The following is an 18,153-nucleotide window of genomic DNA, read 5'->3' on the forward strand; positions in this document are numbered from 1 at the left end:
TAATATGCTTTAGCTGAAATGAAGTGAAGGAATGAGAATTTCCTATATGCTTCACGGAAGGTTGATTTTAAAGAACACTAAATGATGACTTTGGTCTTTTAATCACAAGATAGTTCTTCCTGGATCTCATAGCCCTCATGCAAAACATCAGGCATGGAGCTTCCATAGTCTTGACTATCAGGATTTTTCAAAAAAGCTTCAATACGAGGGTGCTTTGCCAAGACTGCCGGAGGACTTGATTCTTTAGCTTGCATTTTTTTCTTTCTCATTTGATTAACATAGTTTAAAAGAGAAGGAGTTACTTATCAGATAAGCTTAAAAGCCTCAGCCTCCTTACTTTGCCTGTCAGGGAGGGTTGATCAGGAAGAGTTAAAAAACTCCAGAAATAAATCTTCAGCTTCTCTAAACTCACAGTCCTCAGGAAGATAGCAAGAGAATGAAAGAAATGGAAGCAATCAGAATAAAAAAAGCTATAACAGAGAAACTCCACAAACTCTGCTACCTGATGCCATCTTTTAATCAAATCAGACACAATATTGGGTCTTATTTTTTGTGATTTGGGAAAATCTGCTTAGTCCTGTGTGGATAAAAGTAGAAAGGTGCCCACCTGTAGCCTTTGGTGATGATTGCAAGTCTTGAGCATATGTCTGATTTTCCTGCTGTTGAGGATGGTTGTGTTTACTGCTGTGTTTGCAGAAGATTCATGAAGCAACAGAAAAAGTGAACATTAGCCCCAAAGTCAGAGATATCTTACAGCAAATGAATGCCTTTGACAATATTCCAAGGAAAAAGGCAAAGTTTCAGGTATGTTATTCAAGGCTTTTGCACTGTGTTTAGAGCCCCCTGAGGTTCCTTTATCAGGGAGAAAGTTATGATTGAGTAATAAGATTTCCTGAAAAGAGCCCAAGATGTTCTGGGTTTGTGCACTCGGTTGTCTGTGTCATCCTGCCAAGTGGCAAGGAGAGTATTGCCTTCCAGCTGGTAGTCTCAGGTTGTGGTTGACAGCAGTGAGGGCCAGTAAGCTCATAAACAAAATGGTGGTATGCTCTGTCTAGAGCAGTGGTTCTCAACCTTCCTAATGCCACAACCCCCTTTGGGTCACTGAGGCTGCTGTGGCAGCGGCCTTGGCAACCCAAAGGGGGTTGCCGCATTTGGTGGCGGCACAGCAGCTGCAGCAGCAGCCTTGGTGACCCCTGGGAAAAGGGTCGATTGACCCCCAAAGGGGTCACGACCTCCAGGTTGAGAAACACTGGTCTGGAGCATGCTACAAAAAATTCTCTACTATACAGAAGTTCTGCAATAGTTAAGTCAGTGTAAAAGGAGGAAATGCAAAAAACACTGTCCTCTGATATATTTTTTCAGTCTCTTGTCCCCCTTCCCATCGAGAACCAATCTCAAAACTCTTCTTTCAAAGTTGGGCTGGTTGGTTTGCTGCCTCTTCTTCACTGCCTCCTGCTGTTGTCAGCTCTCCTTACTGCCACATTTTCCCTTTGATTAGAGATTGCATCAGTGGTTAAAATGGTGGCTGTGTGAATGGGTGGCTCCTTCAAGTGCTTAATTTCTGTTAGCAAAGGGATGGGGGGATGAGGAGACAAAGCCTGACTTACTGCAGCAGGAATTTTGATCAACACCCACTCTGTTGTTAATTCCAAGACTGTCTAAAATGTTAACGTTTCCAAATACAGCTTCTTGCCAGCCTGCAGAGTTTTGCCTGGTTGCTTGTGATCTGCCTTCCCATGTCAGCTCTGTTTGCCACTGTAAGGTTGGAAGCGCAGGCTTATATGAGTCCACCTAGCATGGGGGCCTCAGTAAAGTATGCATGGGCATGATGGCACCCCTGACACTTTTCCTGCTACCTGCCCATCAGGGACTTTCACCCAGCAGAGCTTCCTATTGGCCACTAGATATTTGATTGATTGTGCAGGTTTAAAGATATTGTGTTCAGCAGAGCTTCTTAAAATGTTGAAGAGTTCCTCTTAAACTTGCTCCCTGACTTTTTGCAGTTGTCTCTGCCTCTTTTGGCAACCATTTTGTGGTTGTACCCACCATCTTAAGATGCCTATAGGCGCCAAGAGGTTGGGGACCCCCATATAGTTTATTCCATCCTCTTAGATATGGATAACCATTTGATGCTGGCTGTTACCAGATGCTTAAGAAATGGAAGCATGCACTGATTGATGGGTTGGTCCAATTTGTTTCACGCCCCTCCCAGCCTAGCCGGCTTGTAGCAGGTTACAGAGTAGAAACCTCACAATAAAACCCACCTTTACAATCCCCCAGCAGCGAAATATCTAACGCTCCCTGCCCTCCCATTCCATCAGCTCAACAGCCCCTGATGCACCTCATGTGGGGGGATGTGATAAGGGTTAGCTGGATGGTCTGGCTATTATTTATTTAGATTTTATGCCGAGGAGGGGCCCATAGATCTTCTCTGCACCAAATGCCTGGCAGAAGAGCTCTGTCTTGCCGGCCCTGCAGAATTGTACAAGCTCCAGCAGGGTCCTCAGCTCTTCCAGGAGCTCATTCGACCAGATAGAGGCCCTGGTCTAAGCCAGCTGCACTTCTTGATGGGCCAGGAACCACGAACAGATTTGTACCCACAGAATGAAGAGCCCTGCAGGGCGGGGGGGGGGGGGGGATAAGGCGATAGGTAGTCACATATTCAGTCATTCCTAAAGTGTTTGGGGCTGCTGTCCCCTCAGCTCTCAGGCGACATCCCTGATGCCCCCTTTGGCACACATATGAATACACACAATATTCCTCATGAATTTGCCAATGGCAGATTCAAAACACTATATTGCCCACACTTCTTCTTGGGTTGTTGTGCATCCGTCATATTTTAGTTTTTTGTAAAAGTCATTTGTAAAAGCTGCTTTGGGTCCTCTTTGGGGAGAAATACAGATGGGGAAAGAGAGAGAGAGAAGCAAGTAATGGGAAATCCCTTGGCCAGGAGCAAACAGAAGGCCTTTCCAGCCTCCTGAAGATGGAGACATTTGGGGATGGATTGCCAATGCTGGGTTAAGAAATTCCTGGAGATCTGGGTAGAGCCTGGGAAGGACAGAGCCTGCAGGAATATGAACCCATCCAGCCCACCCTCTGAAGAGGTCGTTTTCTTCAGGAAGCTAAGCAGGGGTGACCCTTGTGACCACCGGGATGGGAGACCAACAAGGAAGTCCAGGGTCGCTACTACCCAGAGGCAGGCAATGGCAAGCCACCTTGGAACATCTCTTCCTAAGAAAATTCAGCCGCAGCAGGAAGAGACAGACTCCTGCCCCCCGTCTGCCCCTCTGGATCCTTCCACCACCCACTTTGGGAACCCATGTATTAGATGGAAGATTATCTTCTCTTTTCTTCTCAACAGAATTGGATGAAAAACAGTTTGAAAATATACAACACAGTTCTACAAGATCAGGTGTGGGAAATATTTTCAGAAGCTACCAAGAAGGTAAGCACCTCAAAGATATGCTTGTAGGTACGCAGTTTTATGACTCAGTTTGATACAAAAAGACATTTAACATGTTTAAATGGAAAAATGGCCTTGTTTTCCGGTTACATCACTCCAGCTAGGCATGATGCTTTCTTACTTGGGGTTGAAATACTAGGCCATTCAGCTTGAAATGGCAAAGCAGTTTGCACTTTATCAGCATGATGTGTCTGCCTTTGACCCTCAGAGGAAGCCCATTTTCATCTCCAAAGAGCAGCCAGTACAAAGAAGAAGAAGAAGAAGAGTTGGTTCTTATATGCCGCTTTTCCCTACAGTCGCCTTCCCATTCCTCTCCCCACAACAGACACCCTGTGAGGTGGGTGAGGCCGAAAGAGCCCTGATATCACTGCCCGGTTAGAACAGTTTTATCAGTGCCGTGGTGAGCCCAAGATCACCCAGCTGGTTGCATGTGGGGGAGTGCAGAATCGAACCTGGCATGCCAGATTAGAAGTCCGCGCTCCTAACCACTACAGCAAACTGGCTCCCCATTTCCAAAGTTTGCAGGCTGGGTGTTTGAGGATGCTTGAAAGCATTAAAGTGCTGTCCGACATGGAATTCTTGGCACAAAGCCATATGGGCATGATCTTTCTCCACCTAACCTGCCTCGCAAAGATGTGCATATGAAATTGGGGAGGTGAAAAATGTGTGTGCTGTTTTTAGCCAGCTGGAGAAAAGTAGGGATAAAAATATGACAGGTAGAACTCCAGGAGATTAGCATGGCCAATGATGCTGCGAGCTACTGAGAGGTCCAGGCATGTCTGCAGGGTTGCTGTCCTCCGGGGAGACTTGTAGCCAGGCAGATGATATGAGAGTGCCTATGGCAGTGTCCTCAGGCTTCCTCCCTTTTTAAAGAAAATAATCTTTTGGAAGGGGGGGAGGGAGCCTTCTCAAGAGTACGTGGGGAAGCTCCGTTTTGTGCTGGAGGAGAACACACTGCTAGTGGAGCAGATCCACCCAAACCAATCCCCTGTTGGTGATTATGTGTTCAGTCTTCTATGGTGGTGATTATTTCTGAGGAGTCTGTGCTGTTGCTAGAGATGTACAGTTTCCAGAATATTTCAAGCCACAAGGGAATTAAAAAATCTGTTTTTTTCCCTTAGAAAAAACCAGAAATGCTATAAAAGGAAGAAATATATGCAGTACTTACTATCTGATCAAACGTAACCTAATTTTGCTCCTTTAACCACATAAAATACATCATTTATAACTTAGCACGTTGTCTTCTCAACTGGCCACTTGTCTTCCTCATTTAAAGGGACCAAGTGCGAAAGAAGAAAAGCCACAAGGCACAGGTGGAAATTGGTGTGAAAAAAGTGAAGTTACACCAAAGCTGCTAGCAGAGGATGTAGCAGAATCAGAGCCACTGACAAAGAAGAAGAGCAAAAGGGAACAGAAAGAAGAGAGGCAAAATGTCCAAAAGGAGAAAAAAGAGTTAAGGCTACAAAGTCAACAACAGGACAAAAAGTCTAAGGAAGACAAATGCGAGGAAGAGGTTGATCAGGTAGTTCAGAGCCATTGTGTGACGGTGAAGAAAAAGAAGAAGCGGCAAGCAGTTGATGCCGTGGAGCCAGGAGTCAACGGCAATGGCCTTCCTTTGGAGGAGCGGGCGGGGAGCGGGCCCAGTGCCAAGAAGTGCAAGCACAGCCCCATGGAAGGTACAGAAGTGGCATTTGGCCCTCCTCCTGTTAGTGAGACCAGGCAGCATCTTAGAGCAAAGAACAGGAGCGACTTCCCCCACCCCAGCGGGCTGCAAGCCTTGGCCGGGATGAATGCCTTGAGAAGCTGCAGACGAGTCCAACCGCCCTCCGGCTTCCCCTTTGAATGGCAGCTGAATGCTCCATCTTCACTGTGTGATCCCAACACGACCCCATCTGGTTGACCTTTCTTCATATTTTCTCTCCTTGTTCATTTAGAGGAATCTTGCATTGAAATACAAAGGAGGAATTGTCCAGTAATTGAGGGAAAGGAGGACGAGCATCAAGGTAACCTTATTTTGAAAGGCTTGTATTCACATTACGTAATTTAAATACTAAATATTGTTGTGGTATTTATAAACGAAAGCAGCTCAGATGGGCTTTATTTTGGGGTGGGGGAGTAGGGAGTATTAGTATTAATGTGAAAGTGCAGGGAGTGATTATCAACACAGTTGAAATCCCACTTGGATATTCTGGCCTGTTTTCACCTTTCCTGTTTCCCCCAAGTCCCCCCCCCCCAGTAAATTCAGTTTCTGATTCTTTCTGGGCAAGGACCTGTCTTTCATGCTGCTTTTTGAATTTTATATTGTTGGTTCTAGTAAATGAGGAGCAGTTATATATTTGTGATATCAGATTAGATATCTTGCATATGACCAAGTGTTAAAGAGGCTTGGTTTGAAGTTGTAAGTTAATAAAACTTGGAATGGAAATGTTAAATTTGTACTCTGCTGATGCTCAGAGGCAAGCTTAGCACAGAAGTAATCAAGACTTTGTGATACATTTATGATAGTTGTGGTGGGCCACCTCTCTTGTATTGCTAAGCTAGCTTGTTAATCAGAAATGACTGTAGAGTTCAGGTTTCAGTAAGATTGACTACAATTGACTAAGGAATTTCAAGTCTATGCACTGCTGCTGGTGGTGGCAGCAAAGCCACTTGGTGAATTCTGAGTCAGGTGATTCCCTGTAAACCTGACAGCTGATGCTGGAATGAAATCTTGGCAGCCATGAAGACGTGATAATATTTTGCTGCTGCTGCCCAGAGGAATTCATTCAGACTCATACTGTTCCACAAATGCAAGAGGAGGGGTCTGATCTGGCCCAGCTTTTCCCCTCTGCCTCTCCTCAAAGAGCCACACTTAGCTTACATTCCCTTTCCTCTCCATACACCTCTCCCTGTGAGGTGGGTGAGGCTGAGAGAGCCCTGAGATTCCTGCTCTGTCAGAACAGCTTTCTCAGTGCTGTGGCGAGCCCAAGGTCACCCAGCTGGCTGCATGTGGGGGAGGAGCGGGAAATCAAACCCAGTTTACCAGATTAGAAGCCTCCGCTCTTAACAACTATACCATGCTAATTTTAATCTCAGTGTGGTTGTGTATGTTTATGAACTGTACAGGTAAATTCAACTGGAAAGGAACCATAAAGGCTGTTCTGAGACAAGCACCTGACCATGAAATCGCCATTAAGAAATTAAGGAAAAAGGTATGTATATCAAAAATCATTATGTAACACGGGGTGTATGAAACAGAAAGCATTTCCCTCAGGCATCCCCTTTATTTTATAATTTATAGAATGCAATAATAGTCCTGTTGGGATACATTTTTATTCAACATTTTTGATTTCAAATTCCATAATTAATCAACTTCATAACAACAGAATTGATTTCTTCTTTGTTAAATATTTGCTCTTACATATTTTTGCTACCTTTTAACAATTACTATCTCAGAATCCCTGAAGGAATCTATTCTCAGTGGTCCCCAACCTTTTTATCACTGGAGACCGGTCAACGCTTGACAATTTTACTGAGGCCCGGGAGGGGGGTAGTCTTTTGCTGAGAGACATCGCTGCCGCCTGAGCTCCTGCTCCACTTGCTTTCCCGCCAGTGCCCCTGACTTCCCACCGTGTGTTGGGGGGGGGGTGCTGCCAGCAGCAGCTGCGCAGTGCCATGCCGAGGGGAAGCCCAGCCATGGCGGCTGCTGGAGAGCACCAAAGGTGAGCCAGTGGCAGAGTGGCAGGGCAGCCCCTGAGGCAGCAGTCAGGGAGAAGGACAAGGAGGAGCCGCGGCCAGGTACCAACTAATCCACGGACCGATACCAGTCTCCGGACCAGGGGTTGGGGACCACTGCTCTATCTCATAATAAGAGGGGTAATGGGTATTTCTGCTCAGGATCCACTCCATATTTAGGATGTTTTAAAACTTCTAATTCTGCTTCAATCCCTTTGTGTACAAATGTTTCAAACCACTCCTTATTCCAAGCTTGCAGAATGCATGCTCCAGCTCTTCTCACCTCTGATATGTGTTGTTTATTGTACAGGTCTTAGCCCAGTATTTTGCAGTCACAGGCAACCAGCATAAATCTGAAGAGGAAATTCTGGCTTTATTCAATAAGAAAGTCAACAGTAATCCTAAATTTAAAGTTTTAAAGGAAAAAGTTAAACTTCTAAAATAGCTCCTTATGTTCAAATGATCTAATTTTGTACATTAGGTCCAGTTTTAGAATCATACATGAAAAGTGGCTTTCTGTTGTTTTCCTATCTATGTCAGAACTTCTTTTGCCCATCACTTCTAATATGTATTTGTTACTTTTTAAAATGTATATTTTTGTAAAAGAACAAAAAAAAACTATTAAAATCTTGCTTGAGGAGTATATCGAATCACAGGTTTTCTTTTTTGATCTGGAGCATGTGACTGTTTTTGAGGAGCAAATGTGTGTCATATATTCAGATATAATACTTTGTATCAGTAAGCCACTTGCTCTCTTCCAGATAAAGTAACTTTCCCCAGGATAGTCACAACTGAAAGTAGCGTATTTGGGGCCGCTGTGCATACTTGAAGGCATTTAACATCCCATTTCACTGCAAAATGGAGGCATGTGAGCAGGAGCAGTCCTGTTGGCGTCAGTAATGCCATCCTCTGAGGATGGCAGATAAAAAGTTGATTCATTGGGCAGCCCAGATGGTGCTAGTGCCCTGCCACTCCATGCATAGACATTTTCCTGCATTCCACTCTGGTTTTGAAGCCACTTCCAACCCCTGGAAAGCTGCCTAAAGCCAAGAAGAAATGTGGGTTATAAGTATTTAAGACATTAAAAATAATTTCTAGGGAGGAACAGCTGTACAGGTTTGGTGGAACAGGCTGGAGGGATGAGGAAGTTTATCATGTTGCCCCTCCTCATTCCATCCCACCGACTCAGATAAGCAGGAATGTTATTATTACTGTTATTGCAAAGCAAAGGGTGGAATGAAAGCATAGCCTGGTGAGCAATTTGTGGCAAGGAATGAAATTTCATGAGTCACTGCTCACTTCTGGCTTGATGCAGAAAGCCAAGACATTCCTTCCGCTCCTACAAAACTGCATCCTCTTCCTCTAAGGAAGAAATCAGGGATGAAATATTAAACTTTATTCAAGGTAAAACTTAAAGGCTTATTGTTCTATACATTGAGTTGTAGTCCCAGGTTACTGGATCTCACAATCAATATATTCAACATTAAGCCCAATTAAGCTTTCAAGGGGGAAAAGAACTCCTACACACACAGAATAAATGTTCTAAGTTTCGTTTCTGCTCCATCAGCCGAGGAGAGCGTATTGAGTTACCCGTGAGTACTTCAGTAGGGAGCATTACTCTATATTTGATTTTCACATTCAGCTGGGCCAGAAGTCATTGAACGAGAAGTTCCCTGCTTGACACTTGTTCCGGAGGACTCAGTGAAGCCAGCTGTTACTTTGGTGGGGGGAGTTGTGTTCGGCAGCATCCGAATCGGGCGCTCCAGGCCACCGCAGCCAGCGCCTCACCGCGGGGGGGGGGGAGTGTGCGCGTCCATGAACACTCCCCCACCCCTACCCTGCAGTGAGGCACTGTGCATCTCGCTGTATTCTTGTAGAATAGATATTGAATGGATCAGAAATTTCTATCAGGTTGGTTTAAAAAGAACCTTTTCCAAAAATTATGGTTCCCTTGAGCAGGGACCTATTTCAAGCAGGAAGTCTGCCGCCTGTTTTTAAGGTGAAAATGTTTTCAGAGAACCCAACATTTCGACCCGTATGCCGTGTGCAGGTAGCAGATGCCCCCGAAAGGCAGTGCTGGGGCTGAAGAGGAAAGCAGTCAGCACCGCATGTTTCAAGCCGGATTGGTTGCAGCAGCAATCGTCAGACTTTTCAGGCTTGGCTCTGCTGCTGACTTCCAGGAGTCAGGATGGGACTCACTGAGCCACAGGCATCGAGCACAGCACAGCAAGCTGTCGTGACGACCTCCACAGTCTCAAGGCCAGGGCCGAGGGCTGCTCACCAAGAAAGCCTACAGACTGAGCACCCAGAGGTTACCGTAGCGAGGAATGAGCCAACAGGCACAGCCAGGGAGGCATCTTCTCGATCGCCCCCTTGTCCCGCTGCGCCAGTCAGTGTATGTGCTGAGGAAGGAGGGAGGCCCCCTTGCTCTCTAGATGGCCTACCTGGAGGCCATGGGGCCTGGAGATACCCCAGAATTACAACGGATCTCCAGATCACTTCCCCTGGAGGGTGGACTCGACGGCATTATAAGGTCTGTCTCCTTTTCAAACCCCGTCCTCTCCAGGCTCCACCCTCAAATCTCCAGGAATTTCCCTACCAGAATGGGCAACCCTAGTCACAGACCATGGGTGCAAGACAACTTACCTCCTCTCTTGAAGAAAACCTTAACGTAGTGGTTCTCAACCTGGGGATCAGGACCCCTTTGGGGGGGGTCAAATGACCCTTTCACAGGGATCGCAACAGGGTGAGCAGCTTGGCCGGGGGGGGGGGGCGCTGTCTATACAACAGCCTTGCGAGGTAGATCGAGATACAGCATTCATCTTTTCAGAGCAACAGAAAAGAGTGAGATCGGCATGGTGGAACAAGAGGCAGAACTGAACTGAGAAACCCCGGGGAAGGGGGGAAACCAAATTATATGCAATCATGAACAATGGATCTTCATGCCATTGGTCAGTTTCAGTTCAATTTCTGTGAAAGAACACATGCATAATTTTACGGCTGGGGGTCCCCACAACACGAGGAACTGTATTAAAGGGGCTTGGCGTTAGGAAGGTAAGAGCCACTGGATTAACGGATGGCCCAGCCTAGCCTGATCTTGGAAGCTTAGCAGGATCAGCCGTGGGTGAGAGACCCCTGAGCCATCTCTTGCCTTGCAAGCCCCAAGGGTCACCAGAAGTCAGCTGCGACTTGGCAGCACTTTCTACCCAAAGGACAGGCCTGGTGGTTTGCTGTCCCTGCAGCCGTGGGATCAGCATTCTCGCTATCTGCTATTTCTATGAAATGTACAACCTTGCTCGACCCTAGATTGCTTACTGGTTTTCCTCCTATTTTGCCATGCATGCAACAAAGTTGTTACCACAGTGGGGGGAAGACAAGAAACTCCTTTTGTTGCTGCCTGTGGTAAGCTAAGTTTTTCATCTGCATGTGGTTTAAGCAAACAAATGGGAACAATATCACCCTGTTCATCTCAAAATGCTTTCTTCCTGGGTCACACCATCATCATTTTGGATTACAGTAAACTGTCTGGAAAAGCTCTCCAGGACCCTGAACTTCTGACATGATCGCAGATGCATTTGGTTGCATTTAGTTTTCACCACTAGTCTGCAATTTATTTATTTAGAATCATAGAATCATAGAGTTGGAGGGGACCTCCTGGGACATCTAGTCCAACCCCCTGCACCATATAGGACACTCACAACCCTGTCGCTCATCCACTGACACCTGACACCTGTTTGCCTTCACAGAATCAGCCTCTCTGTCAGAGGGCTATTTAGCCTCTGTTTAAAAAGTTCCAAAGATGGAGAACCCACCACCTCCCGAGGAAGCCTGTTCCACTGAGAAACTGTTCTGACTGTCAGGATCTTCTTCTAGATGTTGAGACGGAATTTCTTTTGAATTAATTTCATCCCATTAGTTCTGGTCTGTCCCTCTGGAGCCATCCTCTACATCAGGGGTAGTCAACCTGTGGTCCTCCAGATGTCCATGAACTACAATTCCCATGAGCCCCTGCCAGCATTTGTAGTCCATGGACATCTGGAGGACCACAGGTTGACTACCACTGCTCTACATGGCAGCCTTTTAAATCCTTGAAGATGGCTATCAGATCCCCTCTCAGTCGTCTCCTCTCCAGGCTAAACAGACCAAGCTCCCCCAACCTTTCCTCATACATCTTGGTCTCCGAACCCCTCACCATCTTTGTTTCCCTCCTCTGGACACGCTCCAGTTTGTCTACATCCCTCTTCACTGGGGTGTCCAAAACTTTTGTTTTTATTTATTTGTTTGATTTATTGCCCGTGGCTTTCGAGCAAGTCCTCTTGCAGCAGGTTACAGCATAAAACAGATCCCTGCAAGATAAAATATCCATTGGCCTGGGACAGGCATGAGCCTGAACTGCAGGGGCTTCACTGTGGCTGGTGTGTTGACATCTGAATGCAGGTGGATTGTTACTTGCAGAGAAGGCAATTCCAGCCCCAGTCATTCTTCTCCACAACTCTGGGAAAATAAAATTGCAGGCATTATTTGACACAAAGAGCTAGCTGCCCCATGATGTGTGACTTCGTATTTGTCCTTCATGCCTACTGGAAAGAACAAACATGAAGTCTTGATCTTCAAGTACAGTAATTCCTATTACAAAGAGCAAAAGGCTGGGCCTCAAAACACGCAAGCCTAGGTAACCATTTGCAGGATGAAGGGAGTGAGAATATCAACCACCGAGTTGGAGCAAACCTGTGATGCAAGGATGCCCCTGGGGGTCCGTGGCCTTTCCCCTCTGCCCTAATGGGGCATGGCACAAATTATTGTGTGTCCCCCCCCCGGTGTGGTTTCTGTGCCTGGGAGGGTGAGGCGCCAGCCCCCCCTCAAGCTGCCTCCTGTCTCTCCCCACCATAGTCTTCCTCACAGTCCTGTTAATGCCACTTCTGGGGGGTGTGGCAGGGAGGTGTGGCCAGTTGACATTGGTTCCAGGGCTAGTCAAAGCCTGATTCCAGGAGCTTGAAGAATGTGTCAGGGGTTTCTCAACAGTAAAAATGCTGAGAAAGGCTGTGTAGTAGAGTCTAGAAGGAATGTAAATCTTAGAAAGACACTGTATCCCCAATGGGCTCCCTCCACCTCCCCAGGCACCACTGCCAAATCTTCACCAATTTCCAAAGCTGGAATTGGCAAGCCTAGTTCAAGGGCACTTTTAACTGAGAACTGCTTGCTTGTGCTTTATGATGGTGCTAGACCAGTAATCAAATTACAATGTACATAAAGCATCCATTGGTAATTAAAATATTATTATTATTATTATTATTATTATTATTATTATTATTATTATTATTCCATTTGTTTCCCGCCACTCCCTTACGGCTCGTGGCGGGTTACAGTGTCTTAAAATCCCCATTAAAACCCCATTAAAATATATAAAACATTACCGACATGGCGGAAAATCAGTAATACCCAACTCCCCCGCCCCCACTACTAGCGGGTGGAGAAGGAGGTCCCAATGATGTTCACTTCAGGTCCCAGATCCCACGGGGGGGGGGGGGCATAGATCTATCTTACCAGCCCCGGCCTCAACCATATACCTGGCAGAAGAGCTCCGTTTTGCAGGCCCTGCGGAACGTTGAAAGATCCCGCAGGGCCCGCAGCTCTCCCAGGAGCTCGTTCCACCAGGTCGGGGCCAGGACCGAAAAGGCCCTGTCCCTGGTCGAGGCCAGGCGTGCTTCCCTAGGGCCGGGAGCGACTAGCAGATTTTCACCTGCAGAGCGCAAGGCCCTGCGGGGAGTGTAGGGCGACAGGCGGTCCCTCAGGTATGTGGGTCCCAACCCGTGCAAAGCCTTCAAGGTTAAAACCAAAACCTTGGACTGGATCCGGACAGCAATTGGCAACCAATGCAGCTGCCTCAGCACCGGCTGGATGTGGGCCCTCCAAGATGTGCCGGTGAGTACCCTAGCAGCTGTGTTTTGCCCTAGCTGAAGTTTACGCATCAAGGACAAGGGTAGGCCCGCGTAAAGCGAGTTACAGAAATCTATTCTGGAGGTGACCATTGCGTGGATCACTGTGGCTAAGTGTTCGGGGGACACAGGGCGCTAGTAGTCGGGCCTGGAGAAGGTGGAAGAACGACTGGCCGGCTACTCTCTTGACCTTTGTCTCCAAAGTCAGGGAGGCATCAATGGTCACACCCAAGTTCCTGGCCTGGGACGTGATGGTAAGTTGCATCCCTGCCAGGGTAGGTAGGCGTGCTTCCTGGTCCCGCCCCCTATATCCCACCCACAGGACCTCCGTCCTGGAGGGGTTGAGTTTCAGGCAACTCTGCTCAAACCATTCAGACACTGCTTCCAAACATCTGGCAAATGGTTCCGGGGGGGGAGTCCAGGCGTCCGTCCACAAGGAGATAGAGCTGGGTGTCATCAGAATACTGGTGACAGCCCAGCCCCAAATTATAAAATTTAAAACATTCCATCTTAAAGAATCAACAAAATTACATTTTAAAATTCACAAACATTATCTCAAGCAATTGACACTATCTTTGTCTAAGTTGCTCCAAATTCACCCAGCTCTTGGTAAGGGTATAAACAAAAAACTAAACTCTTACATCCAACCTCCATAAGGCATATAATCTGCTAAAAATCATAGACAAATATGGATTACTAGGGGCAAAACCCAACACAACATGACGGCACAATAATAAGATCCCCTTCCTACCCCCATTCCTAAAAAAGGGGGGGTGGAGGAGAAGGAGGTCAACGATGTTCAAGAAGCCCGGGGGAGAGCAGTCGATATACCCCAGCAGCCCCAGCCTCAACCATAGACCTGGCGGAAGAGCTCCGTCTTGCAGGCCCTGCGGAACGTTGAAGGGTCCCGCAGGGCCCGCAGCTCTCCTGGGAGCTCATTCCACCAGGTGGGGGCCAGGACCAAAAAGGCCCTGGCCCTGGCCCTGGTCAAGGCTAGGCGTGCTTCGCTAGGGCCGGGAACGACCAGAAGATTCTCACTCGCAGAGCGCAGAGCCCTGCGGGGGGCATAGGGCACTAGGCGGTCCCTCAGGTATGTGGGTCCCAGCCCGCGTAAAGCCTTAAAGGTTAAAACCAGAACCTTGAACCGGATCCGGACAGCAATTGGTAACCAGTGCAGCTGCCTCAGCACAGGCTGGATGTGGGCCCTCCAAGGTGTGCCGGTGAGGACCCTAGCGGCTGCATTTTGTACTAGCTGGAGTTTCCGGATCAGAGGCAGAGATAGGCCCGCGTAGAGCGAGTTACAGAAATCTAATCTGGAGGTGACCGTTGCATGGATCACAGTGGCCAGGTGTTCGGGGGACAGGTACTGCACTAGTAGCAGAGCTTGGCGAAGATGGAAAAATGCCTGGCCGGCTACTTTCCTGACCTGCGCCTCCATAGTCAGGGAGGCATCAATGGTCACACCCAAGTTTCTGGCCTGAGACGCGATGGTAAGATGCGCCCCTGCCAGGGTGGGTAAATGCGCTTCCTGTTCCCGCCCCCTACTTCCCAGCCACAGGACCTCCGTCTTGGAGGGGTTGAGTTTCAGGCGACTCTGCTCAAACCTTTCTGTCACCGCTTCCAAACATCTGGCGAATGGTTCCGGGGAGGAGTCTGGATGGCCGTCCATGAGGAGATAGAGCTGGGTGTCATCAGCGTACTGATGGCAGCCCAACCCAAAACTCCGTACCAGCTGGGCCAGAGGGCGCATGAAGATATTAAATAGTGTGGGGGATAGAACCGTGCCCTGTGGGACCCCACAAGGGAGTCCATAAGGGCGTGAGAGCTCATCCCCCACTGCAACCCTCTGGGTCTGGTTCTGGAGGAAGGAGCGTATCCAGCGCAAGGCTGTACCCCGTATCCCCGTACCGGTGAGGCGGTGGACCAATATCTCATGGTCCACGATGTCGAAAGCAGCCGACAGATCCAGAAGGACCAGGATGGCTGACCCACCTCTATCCAGCTGGCGACGGAGATCATCCAGCAGGGCGACCAACACCGTCTCCACCCCGTGGCCAGGGCGGAAGCCAGACTGATATGGATCGAGTGCCGAAGTTTCATCCAAGAAAGCTAGGAGCTGGTCCGCCGCAGCCCTTTCCACCACCTTGCCCAGGAACGCTAGGTGCGACACCGGGCGGTAGTTGGCAGGGTCCTGCGGGTCCAGCGTTGTTTTTTTCAGGAGATTGCTTACTACCCTATTGCTTACTACCCAAAGGAGTCTCAAAGTGGTTTACAAACACCTTTTTAATTAATTAATTATTAATTATTTTTGAACAACCACTGGTCCTTCACTGGGTCCTACCCTTCCTATTTCATTTTTGCTAATTTTTAAAGAAGCAATGGGTTAAAGAAATGACAATTGGACTGATTAAAATCACAGATCATGCTCGTATTATAGCTAAAATTGACACAATGCAAAATGCTATTAAATTTTCATAAGCAAAAATAATGAACTGGGCCGGGTGGGTCCTGGTGAAGAATCCAATATAGAGAAATATAGTCACACTGGGGGACCAATATGGCAAAAAAAATATCCAAAATGGACTTATATAGAGTCTTCTCTCTTCAGTAATTCTTTATTCTTTATAATTTCACATAAGACGCATTTCACCTTACAGCTTTTTCAAGGGACAATGGTTCTTGGAAAATACAAAGGTAAAATTAGTGGTTGTTCAACAATAATAATTACATATATATTAACAAATTAACAGGTGTCATGAATACATACTTCATATTTTAGGACCAACTTCAACCTTATTAAAGAATCTCTTGACAGAGTATCTAAAACAAAAATAAAACATTCAAATTATAAAAACAGTAGTAAGTATATTCTTCAGTGATTGTAAAATTATAACAAGCTAATATTGTTGTTACAACTTAAACTTGTAGAAAAGAAGACAAACCAGAGACTTACAAGGTCATACTAACAATGTAGCTTATGACGCTCCAGATGCACCTGGGTATTCTGCAGTGTCCCAGCTGCTGACAATTAGAGAGGGTATTCAGGTGCATCCTGAATACCCTTCCCTTCCCCCCCCCTTCTTACTTTCTCTCTTTCTTGCTCTGTATCCTGTCTTTTTCTTTTTCATCTTCCTGAAGGTTTCCAAGCCTCCACCTGGAAGTTGGCAACCCAGCTGGCTGCACATGGTGGAGGAGTCAGGATTCAAACCCAGCTCTTTAGAGTCTGCTGGTCTTTAACTGAAATCAGAAATGCAAGCAAATAGAAGATTACAAAAAGGGACACAAGAGAAATGCTTTCACACAAGTAAAGAGGTTCCGAATGACATTTGATGCTTGCCAAAGTATTACCAAAGATAAACAAGGGAAGGAACTGACTGTGGGGCTTTAGAGAAGGATATTTCACACTGAATCATTGTATGTTGGTAGATTTATTTATTTTATTTATCTTTACATTTCTATCCCGCCGCTCCCACAGGGGCTTGTGGCAGCTCACAATAAAAACCCCAATACATAAAACCCCAATGCCTAAAAACCCCAATAAAAACTTATAAAAAACCAATAATTGATCGACACAGAACAATCCAAGCACAGAGGTAAAAACGGGGGGGAAATAATAATCTAATCTTTAACAGCGCTTAAACAGCACTTAATCTTTAACAAAGAAAGAAAGAAAGAACGAAAAGAAAGAAAGAAAGAACGAAAAGAAAGAAAGAAAGAAAGAAAGAAAGAAAGAGCAAGCGTCCCTCAGCCTCTCCGGGGACTGGAAATGGCACTGCCGCTAGGAGCCGGCTTCCGACCGCAGGGCCATTTTAAAGTGACCGGGAAGGCTGCCGAGGGTCCTCCTGTCCCTGCGGGGAGCAAAGCCTTCCCCTCGTGGCCCCCCTGCACTTACCTGGAAAATGAAATTATTGGATTTTTCAAAAATGGCTAGACTCACAGCATTGTTTAAGGACACAAACCTAGAAAAGTATAAAAATCAATGGAGACCACTTTGGAATTATATGGGGAAAACATATATAAATTTGGAGTGGGAATCCTCAGTTGAGATTTAAATAGGAGGTTCAGAATTTGTTTATTTGCATTTGTCTCAGTGTACAAAAATTATACAAGATGTTATATAAAGTGTTACTGGAAGTTTAATCATGTTTTATTGGAAGACTACAAGATTTATGTTATTATGGAAAGGTATTATTAATAAAGTTACTAATAAAGTAAAAAATAATAAATGGATAAAAATTAAGAGATAAAAACAATTATATATGGATCCAGTATCAAAAGAACTAGTATGTAGGGTTGGTCCAGCTCTGCCAAGCATATTTAACAATTATTTTTGTTAGGTCTTTGTTTGCATCTGACAGTATTAACTTAAGATGTTGTTTTCTCAGTCCTCTGGGGCCTACTGTAAGCACTGAGGCTAGTGAATCTGCATGTAGGTGATGATAGAGTTTGCACTCAAATAGGACATGTTCAGCTTTCTCTATTTGACCTTCGTTACAGATACACTTGCGTGGTGATCTCCATAGGCTCAAGAACTGGTCTAAACTGAATAAAATGAAATTCAATAGGGACAAATGTAAAGTTTGTGCCTCGGACAGGCCACACCCTCTCAGGACTTTGGCCCGATCATTGGGCCAAAGTTCTGACAGGAACCGCCCACCCAGCCTGGCCAGGGGCAGTCTGGTGGCAGAGAGCGGGTGTCCAGGCCGCATGGCAGTGAGGCAATGGCGTCGGGCGGCAGCAGGTAGGCCAGCTGGAAGGGGGGCAGTCTGCCTGTCTGCGCCCCAGAATACAAACAGTTGCTGGCAAGGGCTGGCCATAGCCCATAGCCCAGGAGGGACACCCCTGCACCACTCCCTACCAACTTCAGGCAAAAATGGCTCATTTGAAGGCTGGACTCTGAGGCATTGTATGATTTTGAAGTCCCACCTCCAAACCTCCAGGAATATTTCCAACCCAGGGGTAGCCAACCTACAGGTGTGGCCTGGAGAGGTCCTGGAATTACAGCTCACCTGCAGAGTATAAAGATCAGCTCCCCAGGCA

The 18,153-nt window shown here is 46.7% G+C and overlaps 1 protein-coding gene and 1 long non-coding RNA gene across 8 annotated transcripts in view; one reads left to right on the forward strand and one right to left on the reverse strand.

The window, feature by feature from the left end:
- The window catches only part of LYAR (Ly1 antibody reactive), an 11,318-nt gene extending 3,504 nt beyond the window's left edge, over window positions 1-7,814 (forward strand). For 5 of the 6 annotated variants that reach the window (XM_077301644.1, XM_077301640.1, XM_077301643.1 and 2 more), the window contains 7 exons: window positions 697-804; window positions 3,362-3,445; window positions 3,672-3,800; window positions 4,740-5,139; window positions 5,398-5,466; window positions 6,569-6,654; window positions 7,488-7,814. In XM_077301644.1, coding sequence (XP_077157759.1) covers window positions 697-804; window positions 3,362-3,445; window positions 3,672-3,800; window positions 4,740-5,139; window positions 5,398-5,466; window positions 6,569-6,654; window positions 7,488-7,622 — 1,011 coding nt within the window. In that variant the 3' untranslated portion in view covers window positions 7,623-7,814. The remainder of the gene's footprint in view (window positions 1-696; window positions 805-3,361; window positions 3,446-3,671; window positions 3,801-4,739; window positions 5,140-5,397; window positions 5,467-6,568; window positions 6,655-7,487) is intronic. The other variant, XM_077301645.1, reaches the window with a different exon arrangement.
- A 3,521-nt stretch (window positions 7,815-11,335) lies between these two features.
- Window positions 11,336-18,153, reverse strand: part of LOC143819997 (uncharacterized) — a 61,055-nt gene continuing 54,237 nt past the window's right edge. For both annotated transcript variants that reach the window (XR_013225194.1, XR_013225193.1), the window contains exons 2-4: window positions 16,199-16,350; window positions 15,881-15,933; window positions 11,336-11,671 (exon numbers count right to left, since the gene is read on the reverse strand). This is a non-coding gene — a long non-coding RNA (uncharacterized LOC143819997). The remainder of the gene's footprint in view (window positions 11,672-15,880; window positions 15,934-16,198; window positions 16,351-18,153) is intronic.

This window comes from Paroedura picta, chromosome 10, assembly GCF_049243985.1.
Source record: "Paroedura picta isolate Pp20150507F chromosome 10, Ppicta_v3.0, whole genome shotgun sequence".
Classification (NCBI taxonomy): domain Eukaryota; kingdom Metazoa; phylum Chordata; class Lepidosauria; order Squamata; family Gekkonidae; genus Paroedura; species Paroedura picta.